This window comes from Petaurus breviceps, unplaced genomic scaffold, assembly GCF_028583685.1.
Source record: "Petaurus breviceps papuanus isolate PSGF00001 unplaced genomic scaffold, PetGlider_PUasm1.0 37, whole genome shotgun sequence".
NCBI lineage: Eukaryota > Metazoa > Chordata > Mammalia > Diprotodontia > Petauridae > Petaurus > Petaurus breviceps.
The window spans coordinates 100,953,453-100,976,521 of record NW_027186296.1 but is presented as its reverse complement, the minus strand read 5'-3'; the positions used below and the strand labels follow the sequence as shown (position 1 = coordinate 100,976,521).

At 38.4% G+C, this 23,069-nt stretch overlaps 2 protein-coding genes across 2 annotated transcripts in view; both read right to left on the bottom strand.

Annotated features, from left to right (window-relative positions):
* The window catches only part of DMBT1 (deleted in malignant brain tumors 1), a 495,581-nt gene that overhangs the window by 380,912 nt on the left and 91,600 nt on the right, over positions 1–23,069 (bottom strand).
* LOC138168724 (scavenger receptor cysteine-rich domain-containing protein DMBT1-like) overlaps positions 1–23,069 on the bottom strand; it is a 35,873-nt gene that overhangs the window by 10,507 nt on the left and 2,297 nt on the right. Inside the window, exons 2-3 of the mRNA XM_069097595.1 lie at positions 7,803–7,990; positions 3,831–3,857 (exon numbers count right to left, since the gene is read on the bottom strand). Coding sequence (XP_068953696.1) covers positions 3,831–3,857; positions 7,803–7,990 — 215 coding nt within the window. The remainder of the gene's footprint in view (positions 1–3,830; positions 3,858–7,802; positions 7,991–23,069) is intronic.

The following is a 23,069-nucleotide window of genomic DNA, read 5'->3' as shown; positions in this document are numbered from 1 at the left end:
AAGATTCCTCCCTTGGGGACTAACATTGCCCTGTCAGAAGAATATCCATTGTTATTAGCACATTAGCATTTCATTTAACAGATTTACTTATACCTATTACAGGAGGTCACTGGGGCTTACTTATCTTCCCTCTTTTGACATAAGTACCTCCATCTTAGAAACTGGCTTCTAGTCTTCCCATAGGGATGAGTTACAATCTCTTCTTTGCTTTTGTTTCTTCAAACCCTGTTCACCTCAGTCCATGCTACCAGGCTAATAAATGGACAGTCTTGTAGGCTAAACAATGGTAAAGTTTTGCAGCAAGGCTGAAATAGAGATAAGTTTACAAGCCAGGCCAGTATAAATAGAAACTTTTACTTTTTAGAGTTGAAAAGATTTCTTTGAGCTTGGTAGGGGTAAGGGTGTGAGTAGTTTCTATTAAGTAACAAATCTTCTGACCGCTAAATGTCTCTGTTTCCTGTGTTATCAACTATAGCTTCTGAAGACCTGACTGGTAAATGCAAGCTGTACAATTATTATGATAATGATTGCTGTTATTATTATTTTGCCACAACATACTGAGAAATAGACTAGTATAGAAGACAACACCAGAATGGGAGTCATCAGGTCTGCTTTCTAAGCCCAATTCTCCACTAACTGATTGCATGACCTTAGGCAAATAACTTCTATCCAAAAGAAATCATAGGACCATAGATTGAGAGCTAAAAAGGATTTCTGGGGTCATTTGACCCAATTTCTTCATTTAAAAATGGAGGAATCTGAGACTCAGCTAAGAAAAATGACTTGCCCAAGGTCATAGGTTATATGTAAGAGACAGAGCAGAATTTGAACAAAGTTCTCTGACTCCAAATCCAGCACTCTCCCATGTTGGCCCTCAAATGAAATTGGACTAGATGACCTCTAAGGTTTCTTTCCAGCTCTGATATTGTTAAACAGCAAAAGCAAGAAAGGGTACATAAAGGGAATTTAAGGATGCCAAGAACAATTCAGCCAGTTTCACAGTTTTACTGAGGGTTATGATTACATATGGCAGAAAGCTGCTAAAATCCAACTTTCTCATTTGGCCAATTTTAGTCTTAGTCCTCCAATACCAGCATTATAAAAGGATTAAAGCTTCCACGTGAATAATCTAGGAAGGACAATGAAATGCAAAACCAGATTTTCCGAATCTGATAGAAATCAACATCCAACAAACCAATTGAGATCCTCCCTGGTTAAAGATTGACCGAGAATTTTCTCGATATCAATAATCCAGTTGTCTTCTCACTTACTCAGATGTTTTCAGGGTAAGGCTTATCTGGTAGGTCTTTGGCACTTCAATCTCCCAGACACATTTCACACTCTGTGGATAGTTTTCCATATATGATGGGCTAGAAAATATCCCTTTGAGCTGGACAAATAGACTTCCACATGGTAGAGCAGCTACAAAGGGGGAAAAAAGATCAGTTGGTAACATGATCAAGTTGAAAGAGTCAAGACACTTGGGCTTCAGTCCTGACTCCATCACTGCCTGTGAGACCTTAGACAAGTTACTTCTAATGGCCTTGCTTTCATCATACATTAAGTGAGAATTGTTATCAATAAAACTTTTTTAAAATTAAAATGAGAGTTGGAGATGTCCTTTGTAGTTGTAAAATTCTCTGATCTATGCATTTGTTTGGAGTTTTACTCCTAATTTCTCCATACTCACTTACTTTCCTTCTTTCTTACACAATTTTGACCAGAATAACACTCTGACTGAAATTTGTTGCTTGGATGAATTGATGGAATATTGTTTATTAACATCTGCAGATGACATTTTACCTCTACTATTGACCTCTTGGGTAGCATCTACAGAATCTAATATAGAGGTGAACCAGGATTTAACCCCTGCTAATCTGAATGTTTTAGTCCAAATAATCACAAAATCATAGAATATTAAAACTAAAGGACCTATTGTGCCCACTAGTCCAACCCTCTTATTTGATGTAAAAAGAATGTGAGAAGCAAAATGTCTAAGGTCACGTAGTAAGTGGCAAGGCTAAGGAATTGAATTCAGGTGCCTTGCCTCCAAGTAATTTCCATCATGCTATGTAGTCTCTCTGACAATACTGTCTATACTATACTATACTGTACTATACTATATAATAATACTACCTTATTATGTACATAAAATACATGCAAAAATGTGTATACACATATGTGCCTATTATGTGTGTGTGTATGGAAAGGGTATCTAGGTAGCACAGTGGATAAAATGCCAGCCCTGGAGGCAGGGAGACTTGTCTTCTTTAGTTTGGATCTGGCCTCAGAAATTTACTAGCTGTGTGACCTTAGGCAAGTCACTTAACCTTGTTGTCTCAGTTCCTAGTCTATCAAAAATAAGCTAGAGAAGGAGATGGCAAACCACTCCAGTATCATTGCCAAGAAAACCTCAAATGGGATCACAAAGAGTTGGATGCAACTGAATGACTGAACACAATATGTGTGTGAATATATCTGCATACATACATATACACACATACATATATACACAGATGTATGGATCAATAGGTGGACAGACAGACAGACAGACAGACAGACAGACAGACAGACAGACAGACAGACAGACAGACAGATAGATAGATAGATAGATAGATAGATAGATAGATAGATAGATAGATAGATAGATAGATAGATAGATAGCAATCACTTATACTTACCGAAGCATTTCCACCTCTGTTTAGTAGAGAAGCAATATGGTATGGTGGATGGAGAAATGTCCTTGGAAGACCTAAATTCATAGCCTGCATGGTGGCTGTTACCCTAGGTGTGTCACTTAGCCTCCTAAAACTCAGAGGCCACTCTCTGAGACTCTTAGTTGGAGAATGGCACTAATCTGCTTGGTTAAAGAATTTCTGTGTTGATATCTCCTTACCAAATGAAATCACAGGTCTTGTGCAAATAAACTTGTAAAATGGATATTATGATTTCCACTTTAAAGATGAAAAAAACTTAATCCCAGAGAAGCTAATAGCAATAACCTACATTTATAAAGTGTTTTGAGATTTTTCCAAACACCTTACATCCATTTTCTCATTTGATTTCCACAGAAGCCCTTGGAAGGAGGCACTACAGATCCTATTATCCCCTTCTTATGAATGAGCAAGTGTCACTCAGAAAAGTAAATTTGCCAAAACTTATATATGTCAGAAGTAAGATTTGAACCCAGGACTTATTGATTCCAAATTAATCACTTCATTAGTCATTTTTAATGATATGCATAAGGCTACACAGCTAGGTGTAGAGAGGGACAACTAGGTGGTACATTGGAGAGAGTCCAGGGCCTGGAGTCAGCGAGACTCATTTTTCTGAGTTCACACCTGGTCTCAGACATTTACTAGCTGTGTGGACCTGAGCAAATCACTTCCTGTTTCCCTCAGTTTCATCATGTGTAAAATGAGCTAAAGAAGAAAATGAGAAATAACTCCAGTGTCTCTGCCCAAAAAAAATCCCAAATGGAGTCACAAAGAGTCAGATATGAATGAAAAACAACTAAATAACAATAACGAGGCTACACAAGTAACCAATGGCTAAGCCTTCCTAAAATCAAGGTTCTTTGAATCCCAACACTGACACCATGCTGCCTCCTACTTACCCTAGCATTGAGTGCTAACTCTAAACTTGGGAAGGGGGAAAGGAGGCAGGAACTGAGCCTAAGACATAGCAACTAGAAAATAAAACAACTGCTATTATTGACACTATTATTGTATACTTCTGCTCTTTCCTTCATCTACAAAGATCACCAGAAATCCACAAACAACTCCCCTATTGTGGCATGGTTTTGACTCAAGAAAAGAAGGATTACTTACTTGTTGGCACTGTGATCGACGTAGGAGCTGGAAGATCAGAACAACAGGAAAAGTCAATATTAGGATTTAGATCATTCTTATTCATGAAAAATGTCAGTGAGCTTTACACAAGATTTTGAAGCCTCAGACTGTGGTAACCTTGGCATAAGGAAAGATTTACATGTGCAATTATCACTTTTCCTTCATGTAACCAGATATCTACATATTTAAGTTTCTGTCTAGGCCATGCCTCTACTTTCTATGTTCCAGAATACTCACTTGGCATAATTTATCTCTCATTGAATCCTATTCCTTTTTCTTTGCTATATTTCTTATTCTTCATTCTGCTCTTTTTGCCCAGAAGCAGTTATATGTATTCACTAATTCCAAAGTCCTTCCATTTCTTTTTTCCTCCTTCCCAGGAGAATGACATGATTGATTCCATCCTTCTCAGATCGTTAGTGTTCCTCTCTCAGGGCCATCTCTTTTCTAGTTCTCCATATACCATTTGTAGACTGGATTCTCCCAGTTTCTAAACCACAAATATGCAGTGAATATCTGGGAAGATCCCTTTCCCAATATGTAGGCACAGTTCAATTCCAAAAACTTTCATTTGGCACCCCCAACATGCCAGGCACCAGGCATGCAGAAATAAATACAATTCTCTGCCTTCAAGGAGTTTAACTTTGCCTCCTATCTCGTGCCTTGGCATTAAAGGTTATAAAAGCTAGGTGAATGGAATGATATGGGGATCTATATAAGGTAAAGATCCATTGTCTTCAAGAATCAACTACATTATCTGTAATTCCATTGTTCGAAGAACTCATTAATTTGAAACTTGAAGACCTCTTAATCATTTCAGAAGCCTATTAATATCCCTAAGACATTATATCTTGATTTATTTGTACTAACAGCTTCTTACAAGATATATACAAGAATATAGTATAAAATGGCAAACACCTAGGATTGAGATGGGAGATGGAAAACCAAAGGCAAAAACTAGTGGACTTCACTAATTTTGTATCAGCCTAGGCTGGAATAACAGAAATCTATTCCATTTAGGGTAGGTTTGGAAAGTACTGAGGAAACATATGGAAAAGAAAATCTAGGATCTTTCTGTCCCAGTAGCATATAAATCTTATCATACTAATGGAAATGAACTAACAAAGACGAACTAACAAAAATGTATTTTTTTTTAGGATTTACATGATAAATTTCCACTTCTACCTAGAAAACTGAACTATTAAGGAGGTAAAGACAGTCAATCAAATTCATCAACAAAAATTTATCTCATTCTTACTATAAGCAGGCTGCCTTCAGCATCTCAATTCACAGAGAGCAGACATTTTGGTTCAGATGCCAAGGAAAATTGGGTAAGAGGAGACTACTGCAATTTTCAAATCATTTCTACTCTGACTACATCTAAGATTGGCTGTGTGAAGTCTGTTGACTAGATTGCAATAAACATGGAATTTGTTCAATGAACATTTTAAACATGGAAGAAATTTATTAGATTGTAAGCCCCCTGAAGGCAGGGGCTGTATCATCTTACGTCTTTGTGCCCCCTACAGTAAAGCACAAGATGTTGCATATATGCACAGTCCTTAATAAACTGTTGGCTTGAGTTCACGTGCGCGCACACACACACACACACACACACACTCTCACCGACTGAGTGGAGCCTTCCAGTTATGGGTGAGACATTTGGTAATTTGTGAGTATCACAGGTTCTCTGCTATGGCAGAGAGGATGAGAAAGGGGGACTGACCCGGGAAGGCCATCTATCTCTCTGTTCTACTTCTCCCTCAGAGACACACAAAGTCAGATCTGATCATGCAGGAGGCTGCTGGCACAAAGAGAACCACTCTGTCCCCAGAACAAAGGCTATGTCGCTATGAGACATCAATCCAAGTGCTCCACTTCACAGAATTTTCCAAGCTGTAAAGGACCTCAAGAACGTTTGGCCCAACCTGCTTAAAATGGCCCATTTCATTTTTGGAACTGCTCGAATCATAAGGAAATTGTTGCTTTTATCAAGCCTAGATTTCCTTCTTTGTGACTTCCATCCTTTGCTTCAAGAAGAAAAAAATCTAACCCCTCTTCCATATGATAATTCTTCAAACACTTGAAAATTGAAGATATCATGCCTCCTTTGAACCTTTCTTATCCAGGCTAAACATGACCAATTCTTCCAACTGTAGATCTTTCTATGGCATAACCTCAAAGCCTTTCACCATCTTGACTGTCCTCCTCTGGTTTTTCTTCAGTTTATCAATGCCTTTCCTAAAATGTGGCACGTGAAACTGAACCCAGTACTACAGGTGGGGTCTGAGGAGGGTGGGAGACAGCAGAACCATCATTTCCTTATTCCTGCACACAGCGCCTTTTTTTGCAGTGTGATTATATTTGGTTTCCTGACTATCCTATCACTCTGTGAACACATAACAAGAGGCAGAGTAGCTCAGACCTACAGATCTTTTTCAGAAGATTTATAATACAGTCTATTGTCCCCATATTGGAACAATATGTTGGACTTTAGATGAGACCATCCAACAACTTGTCAACCCAGTAATTAAAAAAAATCAGGCCTGTTATGGGACTAATTAGTAGAGATATAAGATGAGAGATTTAGTTCTGGAAGTGACCCTGAAACAGATGGTTCAAGAGACTTGTCCATTGTCATAGAACAGTAAATTTGGAAGTTGAGCCCACATCCTCCCACTCCAGATCCAGCATCCATTTTTTTAACCTTCCTATACTATTTGCTTTATATAGGCTTAACCAAAGTTAATCCTTTGGAGAATCTTTAAAGAACCAGGGAGTAGGCTTATCCATTTTTCTGCTCTCAGTACTGCCCAGACACTCCATTGAATGTCTGACTTGGCACCTCTGATCATTCATCTTGTCTGAAATTCCCTTCTCCTTCTATGGATGTCTAAAGCCTATGAATCTTTAAATGCCAGCACAAATTGCCACCTCCTCAATGAAGCCTTCCCTGACTCATGGTTTTCTTTTCCTTTTGGAATAGAAATTATTGTGCATCCTTGACATGTATATATCATACATGCATACATACATACATATATACACAATGCTGACCTATGACATTCTTGGTCCATCATGCTTCAGGATCACAGATCCTCAGAATCCCAGCGTTTTAAGGAACCTAAAGCTAACATAATCTAATATATACTTCAAACAGCAATGCTCTCTATAACACCCCCAGCATTTGACTACCCCATCTCTACTCACATATGAGAACTCATTACTAAACAAGGAAACTCGTTCAGGCTCTAATTGTTGTTGAGTCTTTCCTCATATTAACACCAAATTGCACTTTTAGTCACCTTTACATATATATCTTAGTTCCCCCAACTACACCATAAACTCCTCGTTGATAGGATCAGAATATTTCTGTATTCCTCTTATTACTTAGCAGCTCACAGGGACTTGATAAATATTTGTCAAATTAATGAATATGCGTTCCCTGGCCCACAAGACAGATTCGATGTTTAGAAGTAACTTTTAGCCATAGCATCTGATATATGTGTATGCATATGTGTGCACATATTTATATACATATGTGTGTTTATGTATACATATTTGTATAATATTCATAGATTCTAAAGGGCTTATTATTATATGGTTAGACATTTCCCTTTAAGCAAATTATAAGAGTATGTACAAACATCTGAGTATGAAACTGGGGTGAAAAGACACCCAACAAGGTTATAATATATCAAACTTCTGCATGTTTAAAAATACCTTAATATTGGGCCAAATATTTTGCTTAGGAATGTTGATCATCCTGTAAAAGTAGACTTGTTCCCTTTCCCTTCTTTTCATGCTGGGGGTCCAAGAGTCTCCCAACTTAATCCGAGATATTCATTGGTTGATCTATATTTTTGAATTGGTGAACACAGAAATGAATGTGTTTCTCATGCAGTCATATTGTCCTAGGTGACAGAAGTCATCTGAAGTCATCACACTTACCTTCCAGCTCAGCATAGTAATAGCCATCAAACCAAGTAGAGGACTGGCTCGAATTTCTAAAGAACACAACAGTCATGATGTTTGAGGAGGACTGGTAGGTAAGGTAGAGTCCATTGCATACTTTCCCCAAAGAACGGGAAGTTGGGGTCCCATCAAATACTTCAACATATTCAGTGGAACAGCTTAAACTGAGTGTGAAGGTAAGAAAAAATACATATGTCTACTGTTATTAAAATATATTAAAAACACATCTGCCTAATGTTATTCTCCTTGAAAAGTCACTTTTCCATTTACCAGAAGACTCTAAGAGAGGTTAACCCATCACCCTGAGCCCAGTGACCTGGAAATAGCAACACCTCAAGCTACAGGCCTAACTTCTAGCCCAACTCCTGTTGCCATCATCCTAGGAAGCAACTCCAGCACCAATGAAACTTGGAAACTACTCCAGCCTTGAAAATAACCCCTGCCTCCCCAGTAGCCTCAGTTACCAATGACCTAGAAAAGAAACTCTGTGCACCAAAGGTATTAGCACTAATAAGTGGTTCCACATCAAAAATGGATATGGTTTTATGAGTGAGAAGTACTGTGTTAGGTGTCAAGAAAAAATGCTATTCAGATGCAATCCCTGTCCTCATGAAAGGCAGGCTAGCTCAAAGGGACTTTGATTCTCAAGTCAATTTGTAGCTATATTCTCATTATTCAACCACTATATCAACATTACTATAGAAAGAGCAATATAGTGAATACCCCCCCCCCAAATAATTTTTATCTGGCACTAGAGGATATGTTACTGGAAAACATTATTTAGAGCTGGAAAAATATCTTAAGTAATCAGCCAATGCAAATTTCTCATTGATCAGACTGGGTAGCTGAGAACCAAAGAAGCTAGTTAAATAATAGGCCCAAAGCTATGCAAACAAATAAGTAGCAAAGTTAGGATTAGAAGTCAGGTTCTCAACTTCTCCACTTTTGTCTGCATGTAATGAAAAGCAATGACTAATGACTGTTAATTATCTAAATACATCATACATACATAAACATACAACATGCATATATATATACATGTATACCACAGAAATGTACATTATAGATACACATACCACACAATGCACATATACACATAACCACACATACATACTACATATATAGACCACATAAACATATATCTACACATATACCTATATCTACACTTGTACATACACAAATAAATAAACCACACAATGCACATAGACACATAAACACAAATACACACCATATACATATACCACATACATGGGGGAGGAAGAAGGAGAACATTTCAATCTAACAGTTGTGATTTCTTTGATGTGAGGCACTCCCTTAGTGGAAACTCCCTCTGCCAATCTTCTATAACTTAAAGTCTCAGAGATTTGCTTAGGGGCACTGAGAATTTCTGACTTGGACACAAATTTAGCATGTGTAGGAAGCAACACTTCAACCTGTCTTCCTGATTCCAAGACCAACCTTCTATTCATTATACCATGTTGTCTCGTTCCATATAAATCAATAATGACAATAATAAATTATTAGTAATAATATAGTACAATCTTTTGTAGGTTTAGAGTTTCCATTAATTTCAAAATGTTTTCACATAAATTATGTCCCCACTATGACTCTATGAAGTAAGGACTATTATTCATTCACATTTGATAGATGAGAAAACAAGGGCCCAGAAGAATTATGATGTTCCCAAAATTAATTAGTTAATAAACTGGGTCTAGAGGCCAGCACTCCCAGCTCTTAGATCTACTATAACACATTGCCTCAGTAAGGAAGTTTCACTGAATGATTTGGCTTAAGGAGTAAAAGAAGCAAGAATTAAAACAGCTTCTTGAGGAATGCATCAGCCTTCATAGACTAGCTCTACCCACCTATCAGTTTTCTGTGACCATAATTGTATACAAACTGCCTCATTTTACCCTTAGAGATTTTTGCATTTCGTCTCAATCTCTCCCTGCCAGGGAGTTATTGATTGAAACTTTGCAATCTGTTGATCAGTGCTCAAATACAGTGAGGTGGCTTAGTGGATAAAGTGCTGGACTTGAGAGTTGGGGAGACCCAAATTCAAATCCTGTATCAGACACTTACAACTAAGTGACCTCTTAACAGATCTGTGCCTCAGTTTCTTCAGCTGTAAAATAAGATAATTGGACTTGGTGGCCCCTAACATCTCTTCTCTGTCTAAATCTATAATCAATCAATTAGTATTTAAGTGCCTACTATATTCCAGGGATTGTGTTAGGTACTGGCAATATAAGCAAAAAATATAAAAATCCGCTCTCAAAGAGCTTATATTCTAATGGGGGGAGGCAGGTAAAAATACATATGATCCTAAATTTCTATATATTTATCTTGGATCTGCTCCTAATTCACTGTGCTTCCTTAAACAAATCACTTAACATCTCTAGATATTATTATTTGTATTATTATTACATTATATTATTATATTATATTAACACCTCTAAATTTTATTATTTATATTGTTATATTACATCACTTTGTTTAGAGCTTCCATTATTTTCAGTGAGTTTTCACATACTTTCTCATCAGTTGGTCACTACAACCCTATGAAATAAGGAATATTATTCCAATTTGACATATTACAAAAACAAGACCCATCAGTGAAGTTAATAATACCTTCCCTACCACTACATAAGGTTGTTGTGGAGCTCTGATGAGAATGCAGATGAAAGTCCTCTGCCAAGGGAAGAACACTTCACCAAGTTTTCTTATACTTTGTAAGTACAACAAAGTGTACTGTATTCATCTTCTATTTCATGAGAGTTGGTTGGCTCGCATTTACTGAGTGCCTACTCTGGGCCAGGCACTGTTCTAAGCACTAAGCAGCTAGGGCACTGGATAGATACCAGCTTTAAAGTCAAGAAGCCTGGGTTTAATTCCTGCCTGTGACACATTCTAGCTGCATGGCCGAGCAAATTACTTTAATCTCTCATCATCTCAGACAACAACTTTCTCAGTTGATGAGTAGCAGAAGAGGTGCCAGACCTGCGTTAGCAGAGGGATTTTGCTCACCAGGACCCAATGGACCAATGAAAATCACAAGTCTGGCCCCAAACAAAACAAAGCTTGCTTCAATACTTCTAAGATTATTGGTTTCATCAATATGAGCATTCTCTCCATCGGTGCAGATCACATACTCCCTAGGCTGCATGGCATGAATTACCATGCCTAGGAAAAATTAGTCCAGGAGATAGAGTGTCCTGGCCTGATGGCCAGCCTTTCAGCAATGAGCCTTTCTGTACCTAGTTACAGTGCTCTTTGGACAATCAAGAGCCAGCTTGTGACTAGTGGACCTATTCTCTGATCCCTTCCAATTTCATATGATCTACCAAAGTGTGTGTTTGACTGGAATAGCTTTAACAAAAACAATGCATTTCAGAGTTGAAAGAAAACACAGTGCCTGCTACCTAGTTGCTTAAAAGATTCTTGTTGATCAATTGATTAATTCATCTCAGTAACCATTTAATTTAGCCTATATATCTCAGAAAAAGAATCACAGCTACAACATATCCAAAAAGGGGTCTTCAGTGTTAACTTGAAGGCCTGCAATGAGGGAGTACCCACTACCTTCCTTGAAGGCAGGGACTGCATTTTTTTTCTTTCCTTAACCCTAGTGCTTAGTGTAGAACCTAACACATAGTAAATGCTTCTTGACTGACTGGGCTTCTGAGAAAGACCTCCATACCATAAGGCATCCAAGGAAGATTTTAGTAAAGAAATGTTCTTCTCACTTATCTCTGGGGCATAAACATCATGGCTAAGAAAGAGACTTAGGCAATGGCTACAATGCAGACTGATCTAACTTTAAAAATATGTAAATTCTTGCCCAGACATCCTTGTTATTCTATTAATTGCTTTCTCATTGAGGGTTTGAAGGTATAACTAGGAAGAGAGGGAAGCGTTCATTTGTATCATGGTTGGGTCTCCTCCTTTTAAAGCCCTTCATTTTCTATCCCATCCTACCCTTCCAGTCTTCTCACAGCTTTTCTCCCTCCACATGTCCTATGATTCAATTTCATTGTACTCTTTGATTTTCCCCAAACATGACACTCTAGCTCCTGGCTCTGAACTTTTTCGCTAGCTGTCTTTCATACCTCCCTCTTCACCTCTGCTTCCTGGCTCCCTGGCTTCCTTCAAGTCTCAGCAGAAGTCCCACCTTCTAAGAAGCTCTTCTCAAGCCCTATTAATTCTAACGCCTTCCCTCTGACACTAACTCCAATTTACCTGTACATGTCATGTTTGTACATAGTTCTTTGTATAGTGTCTTCCCCCCCTTTAGATTGTGAAATCTTTGAGAGAAGGGACTGCCATTTGCATTTCTCTGTATTCCCAGCTGTTTGGCACATAGTAGAAACAATAGATGATTGTTGACTGAATTACTTGACTCCTTCTATCATGATCATTTTCTGATGGAAAAAATAAGTTACAGTAGTAGGAGTCTCTTTCTGGGCTTCAGAGACTCTAGAATCATGAGTTCAGAAGGGCCGCTCTGAGCCATCTAGCCCAATCCCTTTGCTCAAACCTATCATATCCTTGACCTAAGGATTCATCTAGCCTCTGCCTCAACAATCTTACAAATGAAGAATTTACTTCTTATCCAAACAGACCATACTTCGTTTGTGACAACAAAGATGTTAAGATGTTTTTCTCCATAACAAGACAAAATTTCCTCCATAAGACAATGAAGGAGGGACATAACAAATGCCCAACTTCAGATGAATGCTGACTGGTCTTTGGTGCTCTGCAAATATAAGTATCTCATAAACATTACTTTGAAGGGGAGATGAGGCCAAAGGAAAACTGTTTCAGAAAATTTACTTATTTGGCATCAGCACACAGACAAGGCAACACTGTGAAGTAGACCTTGGTTTCACGTTGCTCTTCCCTCGTCAATGTTCTCTTCACCAACACAAACATCCTGCTATGCTCTGGATTATCTCTAGCTACCTCCCATCCACTCTGTTACTCTGTCTCCTCTTTCCCTCAAGTCCATTTCCTGATCATGCACAACCTCAACTGAGGGCAGTATGGTATTGTGAAAAGAAAACTGGGCTTGGAGTCAGGAGACTGATTCAAATCCTGACTCTGTCACTTACTCTCATGATGACCAAAGATGAGTCACTTAAAACCTTTGAGCCTCAGTTACCACTTCTGTAAAAATGGAGCTAATAACACTTTCATAAACTACCTGGTATGATTGTTGTGAGGAAATCACAGCTTTAAGGCTGAGTGTAATCATGTAACACCTCAACTTAACTCAATCAAAATGCATGTGCTCTGGAAGATATTAGAGATTTCAGTCACCACAGCAGGTGAAGGGGGCCTGTGGGGCTCCCTCAATTCATGCTGTCCAGACAGCTACTTATTCCTGGCACATCTCCTGGTCCTGCCCATGGGAGAGGCAGACATTTGGCTCTAGTACTAAGGTCAATGAAGAATAGCTTATGATACATACAGTAATGCATCTCTACACGTTGGAAGTATAAAAACAGACTCTATGGAAAACAAAATCCCCAGTACTTACTTGAGTTGAGGAAAAGCCAGTGAGACTCTGTGAGAGAATGCCACTTGGATAGACCAGATACAACTGAAGGGCACTGAAAGTATAGGTCCCTTGGGGCTGGAGAATTTCCCCGAGGGCTTTGTGAGAATACCACCACAGTCAGGTGATGCTAAAAACAAAACAAAAAGATTAGAAGGAGATGGAAAGGTGGGTTTTTCCATCCATGATACTACACATTGGAAAAATTTTCCATTTCCCTGTATTGTTCAGGATACTTTCAGGGATTCGGGAGTCTTTATAAAATAAAGGATTAAAAAAGGTTCATAGAGGGCAGATCCAAGATGGCAGAGTAGAAACAGGACTTCTGCACTACTCCAGCCTCTACCTCCTCCAATACATGGAAAAAATGACTCTAAACAAATTTTAGAGCTACAGAACCCACAAAGTGACAGAGAGAAACAAATCTCCTGCTGAAAGCAGCCTGGCAGGTCAGCAGGAAGGGTCCATCACAGTTCACTGGGAGCTGAACCCAGCCCTGAGTGAGCCCATGGTTTTAGCCCCAGGGTGGCCCTGACCAGCAGTAGCTTGAGCAGACTTCACCAGAGTAAATCACCAGCAGCTGTAGTGGTTTCCAGACTTCTCAATCCACAAATGCCAAAGACAAAGTAAAAGGTCGGTGCAGAACTTTGTTAAAACAGAGGGTAGCCATCTAATAGCTTTGGCAGCTGCAAAAATCCCAGTGATTTGGGACATAGCTCTCTCCATTCTGGAAGCAAAGTTCTACTGTGGCAAAGAGCTCAGAAGTCAAGTAATTGGCTGCCAATATGAGCAAGCAATGGAAGCATAGACAATAGAATCCTTTTTTGGGGACAAAAAGGATCTAGGTATGGAATGAGAAGAGGACAGCAAAGTCAGAGCTCCTGCCTCAAAAGCCTCCAAGAAAAATACGAATTGGTTATAGGCCATGGAGGAGCTCAAGAAGGATTTTGAAAATCGAGTAAGAGAAGTGGAGGAAAAATTGGGAAGAGAAATGAGAATGATACAAGAAAATCATGAAAAGCAAGTCAACAGCCTGCTTAAAGGAGACTCAAAAATACACTGAAGAAAATAGCACCTTAAAAATAGACTAACTCAAATGGCAAAAGAGGCCCAAAAAGCCAATAGGGAGAAGATGCTTTAAAAAACTGAATTTCTCAGATGGAAAAAGGAATTTCAAAAACTCACTGAAGAGAATAACTCCTTCAAAGTTAGATTGGAGCAACTGGAAGCTAATGACATATGAGAAATCAAGATACTATAAAATAGATCCAAACAAATGAAAAAATAGAAGGCAATGTGAACTATCTCATTGGAAAAACTACTCACCTGGAAAATAGATCCAGGAAAGATAATTTTAAAATTACTGGTCTACCTGAGAGCCATGATTAAAAGAAAAGAGTCTAGACACAATCTTTCAAGAAATTCTCAAGGAAAATTTCCCTGATATTCTAGAACTAGAGGGAAAAATAGAAATTGAAACAATTCACTGATCACCTCTTGAAAAAGATGCTAAAGAAAAAAACTCCTAGGAATATTATAGCCAAATTCCAGAGTTCCTAGATCAAGGAGAAAATATTGCACGCAGTCAGGAAGAAATAATTTGAGTATTGTGGAAACACAATCAGGAGAATACAAGGTCTAGCAGCTTCTACATTAAAGGATCGAAGGGTTTGGAATATGATATTCTTGTGGCCAAAGGATTTAGGATTAAAACCAAGAATCACCTACCCAGCAAAACTGAGTATAATGCTTCAGGGGAAAATATGGTCATTCAATGAAATAGAGGACTTTCAAGCATTCTTGATGAAAAAACCTGAGCTGAACAGAAAATTTGATTTTCAAATACCAGAAGCAACAGAAGCATGAGAAGGTAAACAGGAAAAAGAAATCATAAGGAACTTATTAAAATTGAACTATTTACATTCCTACATGGAAAAATGATAATTGTAACTCATAAGACTTCTCTCAGTATGAGGATAGCTGAAGGAAATATATATGTATATATACACATACATATAACACATACATACATATGTATGTATAGGAGGATGTATGTGTATATATATATATATATATATATGTGAGTGTGGGCATTTGTATGTTCATGTATACATAGAGGGCACAGGATGAGTTGAATATGAAGCGATGATACCTAAAAAATAAAATTAAGAGGTTAGAGAGGAATTTATTGGGAGAAGAAGAAAGGAAGCAATAGATTAGGGTAAATCATCTCATATAAAAGAGGCAAGATAAAACTGTTAAAATGGAGGAGAAGAATAGGAAGATGAAAGGGAATGGGTCAACCTTAGTCTCATTGAATTTGGCCTAAAGGAGGGAATAACATACACACTTAATTGGGTATCTTACCCTACTGGAAAATGGGGAGGGGGGTAGGGGATAAGAGAAGGGAGGATAGAAGGGAGGATAGAGTGGGGGAGAGGGTAGTTAGAAGCAAACATTTTTGAGAAGGGATGGCCTCAAAGGAGAAAATAGAATAAGTTGGAGGTGGGATAGGATGGAGGGAAATATAGTTAGTCTTTCACAATATAACTACTATGGAAATGATTTGGGTAACTACACATGTACAATCTATATTGAACTGCTTCTCTTCCTAGTGAGGGTGGGTGAGTAGGGAAGAAGGGAAAAAAATCTGGAACCCAAGGGTTTAAAAACAAATGCTTAAAAACTGTTTTTTCACATGCAACTGGGAAATAAGACATACAGGTACTGGCATATAGAAACCCATCTTGCCCTACTAGAAAGTTAGGAGGTGAAGGGGGCTGTATAAGAGAGAACAGATTGGGGGAAGAGATATTCAGTAGGCTTGCTATTTTGGGGTAGGGGTAGGGGGAAGATGGGAAGAGGAAAAAATTATAACTCAAAATCTTGTGGAAATGAATGCTGAAAATTAAAAATAAAAAAAATTAGAAAAAAATTAAATGATTTATATCTAGAGAAAGTGAATGTGTCAGTCATGTGAAAGATTGCTCCAGATGACCAATAATTACAAATTCAAATTAAAACAAGTCTGAGGTCTCCCATATACCCATCAGATTGGCAAAAGTAATATAATCAGTCAGCGGTTAATGATTTATTAAACACTTACTATGTAGTAGACACTGTGCTAAGTGCTTGGGATACAAAAAGAGGCAAACAGAGGAGGGGGCAAACACTAAAGGAGCTAACACTCTTATGGGGGAGTCAACAAACAAATATGTATGAAAAAACAACCCACGTGCAGGATAAATAGGAAATTATCAATAGAGGGAAGGCACTTGACTTGAGGGATTGAAAAAGGTTTACTGTACAAAATCGTATTTTGGTTAGGACTTAAAGCTTGGATATGTGGTCGTGGAGATGAGGAGGGAGACTTCCCAAAATGGGGACAGCCAAAGAAGCTGCCTGGGGCTGAGCTATGGGTGGTTCTTTCAAGATAAATGGCAAATGTTAGAACCTCCGAGAGAACTAGCCTGCTGTGCAAATTATAACCGTCTCTATTTTTCACTCCCCCACCCCTCAAAAAAAATTCCATTACCCTTATTTACCTATATTAACAGTCAATAGTTATCAGCTAGGGTTTCCTTATGTCTGACCCAAAGCCCCTGGGTTGTGATTTTAACTTATTTCTTGTTCTCATCTCTGTCTCATTTTCACATTCTTTGAGGTTATGATGAATGTCTCTTCTCTCTGAGATTTTTCTTGGCAGCTCTTTAAGAGGCACGATCTTCCCCTAGACATAGCTACAGGCCATCTTCCAAAAAGCTGAAAGGCCATATTGTACCTTGCACTTTTTTCAGCCGAGTTTGAAAGGCAGTGCTAGGGATGGTCCACACTAAGACCAGGAATGACATCTCCCAGGAAAGTAGAATATGAGGTAAGAGAGAAACCATTTCATGGAATGGGCAGGATTCATCCCTAGTTTCTCTGACAGGGTGCCAAGAAAGGTAAATATCTACAGTCAGGTGTGCATTCAACACCAGACAGAAAGCAAAAAGAGGTCATAATGACCTTATGTGGAACATCTCACCTACAAGCCCAGAAAGAAACATTTCCTCTGGGGAGAAAGATAATTTCAACTATGCACAGTTCTCTTATTAGAGGGTTTGCACAAGACATGAAAACAAGAAATATATAATAAAAACATGGATCCCAAAAGGGCTGAGTTGATGCTCACCAGTCTTTGTTGTCTCTAATGAAACAGCCCACACAATGCCTGTTGATGGAAACAAATGGAAATTAGGTACCACTCTGTGATTTATATGTTTTAGAAATTCAAGTCTATTCAACACTATATATCTATATAGAAAGAAATCACCCTGTCGTAGTTGTGGGATCAATAGTTGAAGGAAATGGGCAGCAGGGTGGCCAGTGGAGAAAATATTGTGCCTAGAATCAGGAAGACCTGAAGTCAAATTCAGCTTCAGACACCTACTAGTCATGTGATTCTACGTAAGTCACATAATTCTGTTTGCCTTAGTTTTCTTATCTGTAAAATGAACTGGAGAAAGAAATGGCAAACCACTCCAGTATCTTTGCCCAGAAAACCCCAAATGGGGTCACAAAGAGTTGCTGAAACTACAACTGCATAACATCTGAAGGAAAATTATTTTCTATTTCTCATTTTCAGGGAAAAAGATCAAAATCACTTAACATTTTGCTCTCTAAGGTTTTGGGGAGTCAGGGTTATTTATTAACCACAACATTTTTTCCTAACACATTCTTTGCATTGTCCTGACTGATAATTTGATCTAGCATTTTCTATTCTAACATATTTATTTCAGAGACCACAGGACATCCAGAGTTAGAAAGAATTGTGGAGACATATCTAAACAGTCCTTTCAATGATGTCCTCAAGAAATAGTCATCCAACCTTTGTATTGAGGAAACCAATTACCTCCAGAGGCAGACAATTTCTCTTTTGGATAGCTCTCTAATAGTCGGGACCTTTTCTTTCCATTGAACTGAAACGGGCTTCTTTGCAATTTTTTCACATTACTCTGAGTTCTGCCTTCTAGGACCAAGGAGAACAAATCTAATCCCTCTTCCATATGACATCCTTTATATATCTGAAGACAGCTATCAAACCCCCTACCTCCAAAAAAAATCTTTTCTTCATCTCCTTTAAACTATCTTCAGATAAAAAGAGCTTGAGGTACCTCATAATGCTGGCTGCCCTCCTCTAGATACTCACCAATTTATCACTGGCATTTTTTTAGACCGACTCTTCCTATCTTCTAGGTTGGAAGTGAAGGGATCACTCATGGAGTAATCCTACTACTGATCAGTTCATGAGCTCTGTTCTGACCCAGTCCAGTTTGCCCCTCTTTAGGTATCCTTGTAGTCCCCAGATCCTAGGGGGTCACCATATTAATGCCAGCCAATACAGACACCTAGTCCTTTAACCTGCTACAGTTCAGACCTCCAAAATTTTTGATGAGATTTTCCAGCCTCAGACCCCCTTGTTACAGGTAACAAGCACCTGCCACTGTACCTAGCTCATTGTCTTTCTCAAAATGTAGCTTCCAGAACAAAATTCCTTACTCTTGCTGTAGTCCATCCACAGCAGAGTTGAGTGGGTCTGATGTCTAGAGCCCTTCCAGAGCAGCTTTCTTACTTTTTCCCTTACTTTTGTATTAGACATTTTTGTCCTGTCCTTTCCAGTCCATTACCATTCACATTGGCAGAGAAAAACAGGAGCAAAATATAAATTGATCAGGTCTGTTATATGAACCAAGTGAAATAACATGTAAAAATACTTGTTGTATGAATATACTTTTCCAAAAAAAATGTCAGCACTCAGTTTCATAAGTACAACATATTCCTTTCTCCAACTGGACAGACACAATGGAAATTGATCTATTTCCCCTTTGAGAAACATCACTGTGTCCTTTTACTAAGGATGCACTGACTTTTGGTATCACTGGATTTACCTTGTCATGGGTCAATACAGATAATAATAGTTTAGGTTTAGCAACCTACTTTTGTGTATGTTATCTCATGCATCTTCACAAAGGCAAGTCCACTGAGTGATAAAATACAAAGCACTTTGAACTAATTGAATGATAACCAAGGGGAAATTGCTATTAAGTTCTTTGCTTTAGGGCTCAGGAGCCAACTCTCTTTTTACTCCAGTGGCTACAAGGTAAACAGAAAAGTCATGCTTTAGTTCTCCCCTTACTCATTATGTATTGGTTATCCTTTTAGCAAAAAAAAAAAAAAAAAAAGCTGTAAATAGCAAATTCAAGGAAATGTCAAATGTATTTATGCCTCCAGCAATGCTCTCAGATTTCCTTTAACCTCTAACTTCAAGAGCCCAGTGATTGCATTGATTGGGACTTCACGGTTTTAATTAGTGATAGGCTTCTGGGAATGAATTAGTGACCTTTGAGGCAAGGACAGGGGCGGAAATTATAGGATTAGTGGATAACTGGAACAAAAAGGACATCATCTTCACATGATATGGTTCAACAACCAGACCTGTGGTGTAAGTCACTTCTCCTCATTTTCCTTTTATATACATAATAAGAATAATAGTGCCTATTCTGCCAACCCCGCCCCCCCCACCAGTAACTTGTGAACCTCAAAGATGTTGAGTTGTTTCACCCATGTCCAACTCTTCATGACCTCATTTGGGATTTTCTTGGCAAAGATACTAGAGTGATTTTCCATTTCCTTCTCCAGCTCTTTTTACAGATGAAGAATGGAGGCAAACAGGGTTAAGTGAGTTGCCCAGGGTCATATAGCTAGTCAGTGTCTGAGGCTGGATTTGAGCTCAGGTCCTCCTGACTCCGAGGCCAGTGCTCTATCTACCCTGCCACCTCCCTGCCTCCAAATAAGATGACTTTGTTGAAAGTTCTCAAGTAAAAGTCTGTAGAAATACATATGATTTCTAGACACCAGAAATAATGCTTAATGATATATTCAAGGAATACATAGATTCAATGCAAAATGATTGCATCCAATAAAATCACCATCAGAAATCTCCCACTTAACACTTTTACTATGGTAGAGATTCAGTGAATATTTGTTGATTGGGACAGATTTGGCTTGATTCTGCCCTCTTGTATTCTCTCTGTCTCAATATGCCTCTTTCTCTCTCTCTGTCTTCTGGGCACACTCCGGTTTTCTCTCTATTTCTGATAAATCTTCCTAGTGATACAACTGGGACATAGAGATTATAACTTTGAGTCCCTTGAGACCCATATTAACTTTCTCGGAGAACAGGAATCTTACTGCAAGTCTAAATGATTTCTGGACATTCAGTCAGGGATTTGGGCACCTATATAAGCATAGTGTATATTCCAGGGCCTTTGGAGTTTGTCCAGAAACTAGAAAGATAGTACAGTGTATATAGTATAAGAGCTCTGGATTTGGGGTCAGTGGATCTGTGTACAAATCCTAGTTTTACTAGCTGTGTGAACTTGACCATTTAAACTTTTTAATTCTCAATATCTTCATATGTAAAATAATTACAATAATATTTGCACTAACTATCTCACAGAAAGCTGCTGTGTGGGAAATGTTTTATGAGTTTTAAAATGCTTTAGAAATGTGATTTCTTGAGGCAGCTAGGTGGTGCAGTGAACAGAGCACTGGCCCTGGAGTCAGGAGGACCTGAGTTCAAATCTGGCTTCAGACACTTAACACTTACTAGTTGTGTGACCTTGGGCAAGTCACTTAATCCCAATTGCCCTGCTTCCCCCCCTCCAAAAAGATGTGATTTCTTATTATAAATAAGTCTTAAGTGGTTAGAGGAACAACCAACAATCCCCTGAACTACCCAGTGATCCCAATGTTTGTTGCACATGAGATATAGTTTCTTGTTTTTCATCAGGTTGGAAACCAGGGTCTGTCACTCTTCTCCCACTCCTTTCCGAATACCTATGGAGCAGAGGCATCAAACTAACAGCCCACAGGCCTTTGGCTCAGCAAAACTCTTGGGTGCAGACCAAACCAGATTAAAATGTAAATGAGAAATGTTTAACAAAATAAATAACTAATATCTACAACATGACCTAAATTGTGTTAATTTAAGGTTTTCTAAGTCAATATGTGACCTGTGGGGAAACGTTTCTAATTTAGTTTGACACCATTGCTGTGGGGTGTGCATGAGATAGAGTAAATGAAGATCCCACAACATGTTTAATGTTTGTTCTAAGTTCTATAGATGACCTACCATGTTCAATTTATCTTTTGCACTATGTATAAAAAGACATATTGTTTGTTGGAACTGATCACAGAAGCACAGAATCTTGAGCTGGAAGAGACCTGAGGCCATGTAGTCCAACCCATACCTGAACAAAAATAAACTACAATATTGCCAACAAGTGATCTTCTTGCCTTTACTTAAGGATCTCCATTGAAGGGGTTCCCTCTATCTACTATGCCAGCCCATTCCCCTTTTGGAGAGCTCTAACTGTTGGGAAGTTCTTAATCTACATTAACCCTAAATCTGCCTCTTACAGGCCATCTAGAAAAGAGCTACATGTGTTTTTTTATCAACAGGCAAGCTCTTCTAACCTTCAAACTTCAACCATGAGATTAAAAAAACAGAAATAATAGAACATACCTGCACTCAATAGGAGGGTCCAGATGAAGCCCACTGACCTCTCCATTCTAAATAAAGATCCTGTCGGCCCAGTCTGAAGAGTGAGCATTGGAGTATGCATGCTGAGGGCTATATAGGGACATGACCTGAAATATGATCTTTTCTTTATCACTGGGGAAAAGGAAATATAAATTCTTCATAAAGTGCCTTTGAGGCAGTTACAGCAATATCTCTTCTGTATCCCCTAATCTATCATCAGTGAATCTTTTCACCTAGATTATGAAATAATTGACTGTTTCCTTCTATTTTCCTCCTTTTGTGGTCAGGGAAGAAGAGAGGTAAACTTCTAAAAATGAGAAGCTAGGGTGATAACACCTGTTTGCATAGCTCTTAACTTGTTAAAGGATTTTCACACCAGCCTATATAGAGCTCTGTGACATAGTGTTAGCAAAACTTCTCTCATGGGCATGGGTTTCTGTTACATTTATATTTCCTGATGGCTATGAACTTAGATCTTTAAAGTTTGGCAATAACATGTCTTGGTAAGTCATACCAAGCAGTTCATACTTTTGCATATCTTCCTCTGAGAATAAGAAAATAAATGTATTAATGATACCAAATAAAAATGCATTAATTACATTGGGAAACCATTAGTTGATATACAAACATACAAATTCTTATACATCCAAATGAACATAAAATTAAATCTGACAACTACTTTACATTAGGAACTTAAATATCTTCTTATGGTAAATGGTACATATTCTAGTCAGAGAGAGGAGACAAATATACAAGGGAGACAAACAGGGATAAGATTCATCAGAGTGGGGGGAAAATAAAACATAGAAATTGAATTATAACAGTGAAAACACCTACAGGATTATAAGAAGATCGATAAAGAATTACCTTTTCCAGAGTTTGTTATATCATGACTGAAGTGTTTTGAAACTCCTGGTAAAGTTAGAGTATTTAAAGCAAAAGTGTTTCTGAGCCTCTGAGCCTTCAAAGAGTGAAGGACATGCTACCTCTGAGTTTCTCTCCAAGCGGAAGGAAGGAAGGAAGGAAGGAAGGAAGGAAGGAAGGAAGGAAGGAAGGAAGGAAGGAAGGAAGGAAGGAAGGAAGGAAGGAAGGAAGGAAG